This window comes from Brassica oleracea, chromosome C1, assembly GCF_000695525.1.
Source record: "Brassica oleracea var. oleracea cultivar TO1000 chromosome C1, BOL, whole genome shotgun sequence".
NCBI lineage: Eukaryota > Viridiplantae > Streptophyta > Magnoliopsida > Brassicales > Brassicaceae > Brassica > Brassica oleracea.
The window spans coordinates 32263940-32272908 of NC_027748.1; the positions used below are offsets into that span (position 1 = coordinate 32263940).

Below are 8969 nucleotides of genomic sequence, written 5' to 3' on the forward strand. Positions count from 1 at the left end.
ACAAACAATTAGATCATCCATATCGGGTATGATCAATTGGTTGTTGATGACTTGAGGTTGAGGTCTTGCTGGTGGTTGAGCCAAATTCCATTCCCTTGCACTCCATATGGCTTTTGAAACAAAGTCCTCCAGACTGATGAATCTTCTTTCAAAGATCAATTGGTTTCTTGCAAGCCAAATAAACCAGCATATCTAGGGAAACATATCAGATACCACACCCACCGGAGGAAAATTGGTCGTTACCTTTCCAAACATGAGCGTCTCAAGGAATTCCGTGAAGGTAGAGGGATCAAGTTGCTCCTTGAAAAGGGATGAGAGGACCAAACTTTCCGTGCGTAGACACACTGTAGGAAGAGATGAGTCTCAGTTTCCACTTCCCCACATCTCGTGCATGTAGTGTGTTGCAGGAGCCCTCTCTGCTGTAGGTTAGCTCATGTGGGGAGTGCTCATTGGGTTGCTTTCCATAAGAATAATTTAATCTTAGGTGAAGTGTGTCATGCCCAGATGAGTTTCTTCCAGTCTGTGGGTTGTATCGTTGTAATCAGATTCTGTTCATGTTCCACTGCTGTAAAATACCCTGATCGTGTCGTGTAGATTCCAGTCTGTGATCCTAACCAAGCCATCCCGTCTAAACCTCCAGTAATGCTTGGTTTCAAGAGAGTAATGACATCGACAAGGAGTACATTCTCAACTACTTCGATGTTCCATTCCTTAGTCTCTCTGGTTAAGAGGTCAGCCACTACCATGTCCTGATACTTTTCTGGCGCTGGTCTGTAGGGAGTCATGTGGGTATCAGTGCTCAGCCAGTGGTCTTTCCAGACTTTGATTGAATCTCCACTCCCGATCACAAATCCGAGCTTCAGGATAAGAAGGTCTCTTCCGGCTATAATGCTTCTCCAACCGTGAGAGCAGTACTTGGTTGGTTTCATAGATAGGAAAGGTGCCTTTTTGCAGTATTTCCCCAAAAAACCACGAGCAAGCGGCCCAACTGGCTTTGTGACAATACACCATGCTTGCTTTGCCAACAGTGCATTATTAAACAACTGTAAATCCCGAACGTCCAAACCTCCCAAGTCTTTGGGTTTAGTGATATGTTCCCACGATACCCAACACATTTTCTTTTTACCTTCACACGCATCCCACCAGAATCTTGTAAGGGCTTATTGGATCCGCTTACAAAGGCTGACCGGTAACTGGAAGCAGGTCATCGCATATGTCGGAATGGCCGAGAGGACTGCTTTTAGCATGACTAGCTTTCCTGCTTTGGAGAGATGTCGAGGAGACCAGTTGTTTGCACGTCGACGTATACGCTCCACAATGCTCGTAAATGGATCTCTCTTACGACGTCCAAAGTGCTCTGGTAATCCTAGATATTTGCCAACTCCACCTTCTTTCTCGATCCCAAGGTAAGTATGAACACGTTACCGTGTCTCCTGTGAGGTTTGCGAGGAAAAGGAGATGGATGATTTGGCCGTATTAATCATCTGGCGGGAGGCGGTTTCGTACTTATGGAGAATACCGCTCAGAGCCGCGCAACTATCAACATCGGTCTGCAGGAAAAACATAGTGTCGTCGGCGAAAAGGAGATGGTTGATCCTAGGGGAGCCTGTAGCAACTCTCAGTCCAGTCATATGTCCACTTGAGTGTGCTTGTCTACAAAGACCAGAGAGGACTTCTCCACAGATTATGAAGATATACGGAGATAGAGGGTCCCCTTGACGAATCTCCCGTGAAGGCTTCACGTTCCCGTGAATCGAGTCATCAAATAGGTAGGAGTAAGAGACAGAAGAGATGCACGTCATGATTCACTCTATCCAGATGGTAGCAAAGCCTAGTCGCTCAAGTACGATCCTAATAAAATCCCACTCGAGCCGATCACACGCCTTGCTCATATCAGTCTCAACTGCCATGAAACAATTAACCTTTGCTTCCGAGGTCTTGAGATAATGGAGTAGTTCATGTGTAATGAGAATGTTATCCGATATGGCTCTATCCATGATGAAAGCGGAATGGTTTTCCCCAAAGATGCACTGCAAGATGGGTCTTAGACGGAGAGAGAGGATCTTGGAGATGATCGTGTACGTCACATTGCAGAGAGCAATCGGCCTGTAGTCCGAGACTAATTTTGGCCCTGAACCTTTCGGTATGAGCCTGAAAAAAGTACGATTTGTAGTTTCTCCCATAGCCACTGTTGCGAAAAAGTCTTGGATCTCCTTGGAGATGGCTTGTCCGATAGTAGTCCAGTTTGACTGAAAGAAGCATGCCGAGAAACCATTCGGGCATGGCACCTTGTCTGGGTGTATTGAGAAGAGGGCTTCCCGTATCTCGGCACATGAGGGGATAGAGACCAGTGATGTGTTCATCTTGGCTGTAACGCAGGGTGAGATGGCTTCATTGACAATCAAAACCGTTTCCTCTCTAGAAGATTGGAGCGAGGTAGACATGAAGAATTTTACATAATAAGCAGCAATTTTTGCTGCGATCTATTCCTCTTCGTAGAAAATGTTCCCTTTTGTGTCTTCTATAACAGCGATGCGATTCCGTGCTTTCTTGCCCGATGAGACAACATGGAAAAACTGAGAGTTTTTATCCCCCGAGGCCAGCCAGATTATTCTGCTCCGCTGGCGCCAAAATTCTTCCTCTGCCTTGTACGTTGAGAGAAGTTCTTTGTTCAGCCTATAGATTAGTTCGTCATCCGCTATGGGACAGCTAAGAGCGTCGTCTAAATCCTTCTTCAGTCTCTCGATAGTTTCTTTACTGTTAAGGTGTTTCTCCCGGCTCCAATTAACTAGAGCCTGTCGTACCATAGCTAGACGGGTCTCAGAGTGTAAGGGCTCTGAGGATAGCCAGATCGTGGTTATCAGATCCTTCACCTCCTGATTATCCTTAAGCCGTCGATCATATCTAAAGATTCGGGAGACTTCTTCCAGACTGAGTCAAAGATGGATACCAGGGGGCGATGATCTGATCCATTGAATTCTATATAGTGGCTCCTTTCAGTCGGAAAGAGATTAGACCATTGGCTGTTAACAATAGCTCTATACAATCTGCAGAAAACCAGATGAGTGCGTCTTTGGCCACGCCAAGAAAGTAGGTTACCGGAATACTTCAGGTCAAATAGATCGCAATGAGCAAGTAGATTGCAGAATGCAGCGAAAGAGCCTTCGGCTCGTAAAGGTCTTCCATCTTTCTCAGAATTGTCGATAATCTCGTTGAAATCCCCCGTAAGGAACCAGGGTTGGTCTCTGTTATCTGAAATAGATAGAAGTTGATCCCAGACAAGATATCGTTTAGATACATCCGGTTCTCCGTAGATAAAAGAACCAAAGAAGAAATTGTCTTTATGAGTGATCTCAGTATCAATTACATTCCGATTAGCATTGAGAATTTTAAGATTTAAATCGCTCTTCCAGAAGAGAGCCAAGCCACCACAAGCTGGTCTCTCGGGGGAAAAAGAGCGTATTCATAATGATTCAGAAAGTCTAGCTCCTTGAGAACGAAGGCATCTGGATTCTTGGTTTCCATCAAGAAGAAAACATCGGGGGAGATTTGTTTATGAATCTCCCTGATACTCATGTTAACATAGTAGTTTTAACATTTGCACCACAAAAAAAACTATAGTAGTTGGGTTGAGTTTTTAGCTGATCATGTAATTATCAAACTCCATGCGTGTGATGCTTGTAAACAAAACTAAAAATCTCATTAAACTTCCACCTCATTAGAAATTTACATTAGTTAAAAAAATTTCTTTTTTTAAAAACTTTTATAGTTAAAAAATATTTCAGACATTCAAAGTTTCTGATTTAAATTTGGCCAATGTCTTGGTTGTTTGAAATCACTTTTAACCTTTAGTAATTAAAAAAAAATAAGATTACTAGGCTTATAGCTTTTTTTAATCTTTAATAAACCCTACATATACAAAATTAAAGACATAGCTACATAAAATAATTAGAAAACTTACTATTTTAATATTAAAAACGTTAGTGGTTTAGGCTGGTGGTTTAATTAATAGTTCATTAATGTTTTTATATCAAGAGGTCTCAGGTACAAATCTCAAGAAATGCAAACTATCTAGATTACGAAGAAAAAAATTACAAGAAATTTTTGGTATGGTGCATGGCGTACCATCGAGCATGGATCTCATAGAGCGGGATCGGAGTGGTAAAAGTAGACATGTATTTTCATTAGGCGGTTGAATTGTCGACTTCTAGAATCGTCTATGTAAGATTTTTCATCATTGTAATAACATAATTAATCAGACGCTAAAAGGAAATCTTCAATATGGTGCATGGCGTACTATCGAACATGGATCTCATAGAGCGGCTCGAAGTGGTGCAGTTAGGCGTATATTCTCACAAAATAGTAGAATTATCGGCTGTAATATTTTTCATTATTGTAATAGCATAATTAATCAGACACAACTTTATTAATATGTACGGAGTGGGAATGTATTGAACATTATATAACTTTTAAATCTATCAATTACTGATAATAGACTATGCAGAAATACAAATAATTTAATAGTATTAAGTAGACGTCTATAAATAGTATACATATTACAAATAAAACTATAGCATTGGTTCAAGGAGGTTCATGTAAATATGAAAAATTTACAGTAATATTAATTAATGTTACATGATTTTAATACTTCATGTAAATATTAAGAAAATACAGTTGTGCATCTAACATTTGAAAAAAAACAAATTTATATATATATCATTGTAATATACGAATTAAAACGAGACTGCATTAAATATGAATATATTCTAGGACTTCTTTTAAATATAATCCATAATTTATGGTAAACCATAAAATTAATATCCATTTTTTGTTTGCCATATAAACCTTAAAATTTCAAATAATTTATGAAAATATGATTATTTATTTTTTGAAATATGTGGTTTTTACTCAAACATCTTTATATTCATCAATTATTTACGAAATTTTCCTTGTAATCAATAACACTAACTACCATTAACAACCAAAACTAAATTCTATATGCATTAGAATTTGGTTTCTACATTTTTCTGTTTCATTTATTACATACAAATCATTTATCTTGCATTTCCTCTTTCATTTCATTATTTCATTCTAAAATTCAAAATTATGGATTCCAAAATTGTACTTTCATTAAAGTTACTCAAACTTGATGATTCTTGATCAATAACGAAACATCTTTCATTGAAAAGTTTGGATGCTTAGAAAAGTTAAGTACCAACTCTAACCTTATTTAGGGAGAGAAATTGTCAAAAATATCACATTCATAATACCACTTTTTATGTTTACATTAACCACTTTTATCATCATTTAAAAAAAAAAGAGAAAAAGACATTTATAACCATATGATTAACTAATCTAACCTTATTTAGGAAAAGAAATTGCCAAAAATATCACATTCATAATATCACTTTTCTTGTTTACATTAATCACTTTTACCCTCATTTTAAACAAGAGAAAAAGACATTTATAACAATAGGGTTAATTAATCTAAACTTAGGATTTAGAGTTGAGGGGTGGGTTAGGGTTTTTGGAATGTGGAGTTTAGGATTCTAATAAATATATAAATAAATATTTTTTTTAAATAGTTTCAAAAATAATTTTCAAATTTCAAAAAGAAAATTTGAAATTTTTTAAAAAATTTCGAAAAAGATTCAAAAAATTATAAAAAATATTTGAATTAAAAAAATTATAATTCGAAAACATAAAAAAAAATTATTTTTCTTATTTTTATTTATTTATTTTAAATAATTATTTATTATATATAGAGAGATCAATGGTATAATAGTCTTTTGCCTCTTAATCAAGAAGATATTTTTGAAAATGTATTTTTAGTGGTGGTAAACATGAATAACTGTACTAACAATGTGGTAAACATGAAAATTCTCCATTTAAGAATGATATTCAAAATTTTAAGGTATGTTTCGTGTAGAAGATTTCTCCAGAAATCTACTCCACCAGGAAGATATGTAAAGAAATCCTTTTTTTTGAGCAACATGTAAATAAATCCTATGGTCAATGTATAAGTTAGATTTGCAATTGTCCATTTATGAGTTTTTACAGATATTTTTTGCATAAATATGTTAATTTTTCTTTGTAAAAGAAATTGAATAGAATTCCCAAAAAACTCTCTAAAAGCAAGACTAGTTTTAAAATTGACCAAAATTATATAAGAAGTTGAATTTCATAGCAAATTTCTTTGTAATTAATAAAACATGTAATTCCTACGATATGTTTCTTTGTAATTAATAAAACATGTTAGACACGTCATGTATCTATCTATATATATAAAGAAGTGTTTGCTTCACTCCCATGCTGCCATGTCATCGCCACGTAGATAAGTCGAAGGCTCCTGTCTTGACACGTGTCTCACCTCCTCGAAACGCAACACTTCGTTAACTCTCGGAAATTCGGTTAGTTGGGCTTTGATAGAAACAATTGCTTTGGGCTTAAAAAGATAAGTCAAGTGGACTTCTAATACAATTATCGGGCCCCATTATAATTGTCTTCACCTTCACAACTTTGACGAAGAAAAGCAGTCATGGGTTTCCGCCATTGTTGAGCTCATGTTTGTCAAACAGAATATGGAGCTCCAGCTGGGTTAAGAGGGAAAACCATTTCCGGTGAATCTCTTGTGGAAGAATCCGTTGTGTCGATTCGGGTGCATAACTTCTCACCTACTTTAAAAAACCGACACCTTTACGAATCTTCTCTGCATTCAATCATTCACATTAATGTTCCAATTAACTCCATCTCCTCCACTCCTTCCACGATTTCTCATTCATTGCATTCCTCCTATCTCACCGTCGGTGAATCTGTAGCTATAAATATATGAGTCTTTTTCCCAAAAATTCATCATCTCATTTCTCACAAACATATTAACACAAAAACCTTTCACCAGAGTATAACGACGTACTCCTCTCCTCCTTGATGACATGATGGTCGGGTAACACAACTTTCAAAAATATGGCTGCTGAGATTTTTGGATGGCGCTAGAGAGAGAGGCCGCGAGCTTATGGGTGTCTGACATGCTGCTCCTCCCACAAATTAATTCCAGCTAACAGAAAATCAAACACTTGAGATTTTTTTAATAGTTCAGTATTACCGTGATATATATGATCTCAGCGCCAAAGCCTTCCAAAATTCTTCTCAGGTACAGCAAAGAAGTTTCCTGCAAAACAAAGATGATGCACGGTTGATTAAACATTTACAAACGGGTAGTTGAAGTTATGAAGAAGTCAAATAAAGAAACTGGAAAACAACAAACAGTCACTTTTGCAAATGATATGCAAAGCCGACCAATGATATTGGGAATTGCAGCAATCATCAGAGACTGTCCAAGAAACACACAATAAAGAGTTTTAGGTAAAGCAAAAGAAAAAAAAGATTTCATTAGTTGCTGCTAGAACGAAATAGAGTAATTTAATAATAAAGAAACAAGCTATACCACTGGCAATTGTATCAAGACACATATTGGATAGAGAACCGAACACAAGGTACTATTTATAGCTAAGAGATCAAAGTTAAACGGAGATGCTTTTGTGATTGCAGCTTGGTGTTTGGGATATTAAACACACTGAACCCAAAAGATACAAAAGAAGCTATGGTCAGTCACACCTTTCTACAAATGATAGAAAAGGTTGAAATTTTTCATTGACTTACGGTGAATCTGACATAAAAAAAACATATAAGAACAGAGATTGAGCTGCCTCTGATAACTTGAGACAAATCCATCATGCTCGATTGTCTGGAACCCATTCGGTACCAACATCCCGTGTGTATGAAAGGTCGTCACAGATCATTCTTGGCCCCTTTTGTATCACTCATCATTTGATCCTTATCTCTACACTAAATCTGATCTATAAATATCTCCTCTTATATATCAAATCTTCAAGCTTTTCACATACTGATGAAGTAAAATGATAACTCCTTTTGACTTTCTTCTCGGTTTAGAGGATCTAGAAACTGGATTTTTTATGAAGAAGCTTGAATGAGAACGGCTTAAGAGAGGCTGTCTTATATAAAAAGTATTGAGGAAGTAAAGGAATTTGGGTGTATATGGCTGCAGTGTAGTGGTCAGTGGCTGGAGAGCTGGAGAGGCGAGAGGAGATACTTCTTCAGATAGTTTTTTTTTATGATGACAATTGTTAGGGTCATGGCATTAACCAAATTTAGCCAAAATAAAACTTCTTTTTAGATAATGGATAATTTAGTATGTATATTTATTTTTCTAATACTGAAAATATGAAATATGTTACTAAAAAGAGTTATGCAAATTTTGAGAAAACATATGGGTAACTAAAAAATATTATTTTATCATATGTTGGAGGATTCATTTTCTACTCATTTTTCAAAGACCAGCTATATTTTTTGGATATTTATCATGTTAGGATAGTAATTCAACACCATTAATTACCTGGTTTTAATTTGTGAAGTGATATATAATTAAAAGAAAAGAGTAAATTTTAGGGCTGTTCAATATGGCAAAACCGAACCGTACCGAGCCGAACCAAACCGAAATAGATAATATGGTTTGGATTTGGTATATGCCATACAAACCGAATGGATATAATTTTTAAAAAACCGTAGGATTTGGATATGGTTCGGTATATAACCGATAAAACCGAATAAACCGAATAAAACCGATAAAAAAATAGAAACATGTAAATATGTATATATTTTATAACAACGTATGAAAATCACAAGTTAATTTTTTTGCTAATAACTATTACCATATTTTTTACAGTAATAAAATAGTCCTGATTTGTAAAACACGTGAACTATAATTAAATAACAATTCATCGCAAACATGCTTCTTATTTTCTTAGTCTTCTTTTGATCTTTTTGCTTTAATTTAGCATTGACTAAATTGAAATAAAGATTATAAATTTGATGATAACAATTAGTGGAAATTCTTCACAATTTTTTTTATCTATAAACGAATAGAGTTTCGTGTTTAATAGAAGAAACAT

At 35.8% G+C, this 8969-nt stretch overlaps 1 protein-coding gene and 1 long non-coding RNA gene across 5 annotated transcripts; both read right to left on the reverse strand.

Annotated features, from left to right (window-relative positions):
- Positions 1 to 494: 494 nt before the first annotated feature.
- LOC106337700 lies at positions 495 to 1802 on the reverse strand. The gene is made up of 3 exons (XM_013776841.1): positions 1426 to 1802; positions 1127 to 1193; positions 495 to 1016 (listed from the first exon to the last, which is right to left on the reverse strand). The coding sequence occupies exons 1-3, from the start codon at positions 1800 to 1802 to the stop codon at positions 495 to 497; spliced, it is 966 nt and encodes a 321-aa protein (XP_013632295.1).
- Positions 1803 to 6397: 4595 nt separating this feature from the next.
- Positions 6398 to 8193, reverse strand: LOC106327597. Of its 4 annotated transcripts, none has more exons than XR_001267484.1 (3): positions 7660 to 8193; positions 7445 to 7573; positions 6398 to 7330 (listed from the first exon to the last, which is right to left on the reverse strand). It is a non-coding gene; the product is annotated as an uncharacterized LOC106327597 (long non-coding RNA). The 4 variants fall into 4 exon arrangements; XR_001267483.1 differs by having other exon boundaries at positions 6398 to 7028; positions 7103 to 7573; positions 7660 to 8192; XR_001267485.1 differs by lacking the exon at positions 7445 to 7573 and having other exon boundaries at positions 7660 to 8189.
- Between the last annotated feature and the right edge of the window lie 776 nt (positions 8194 to 8969).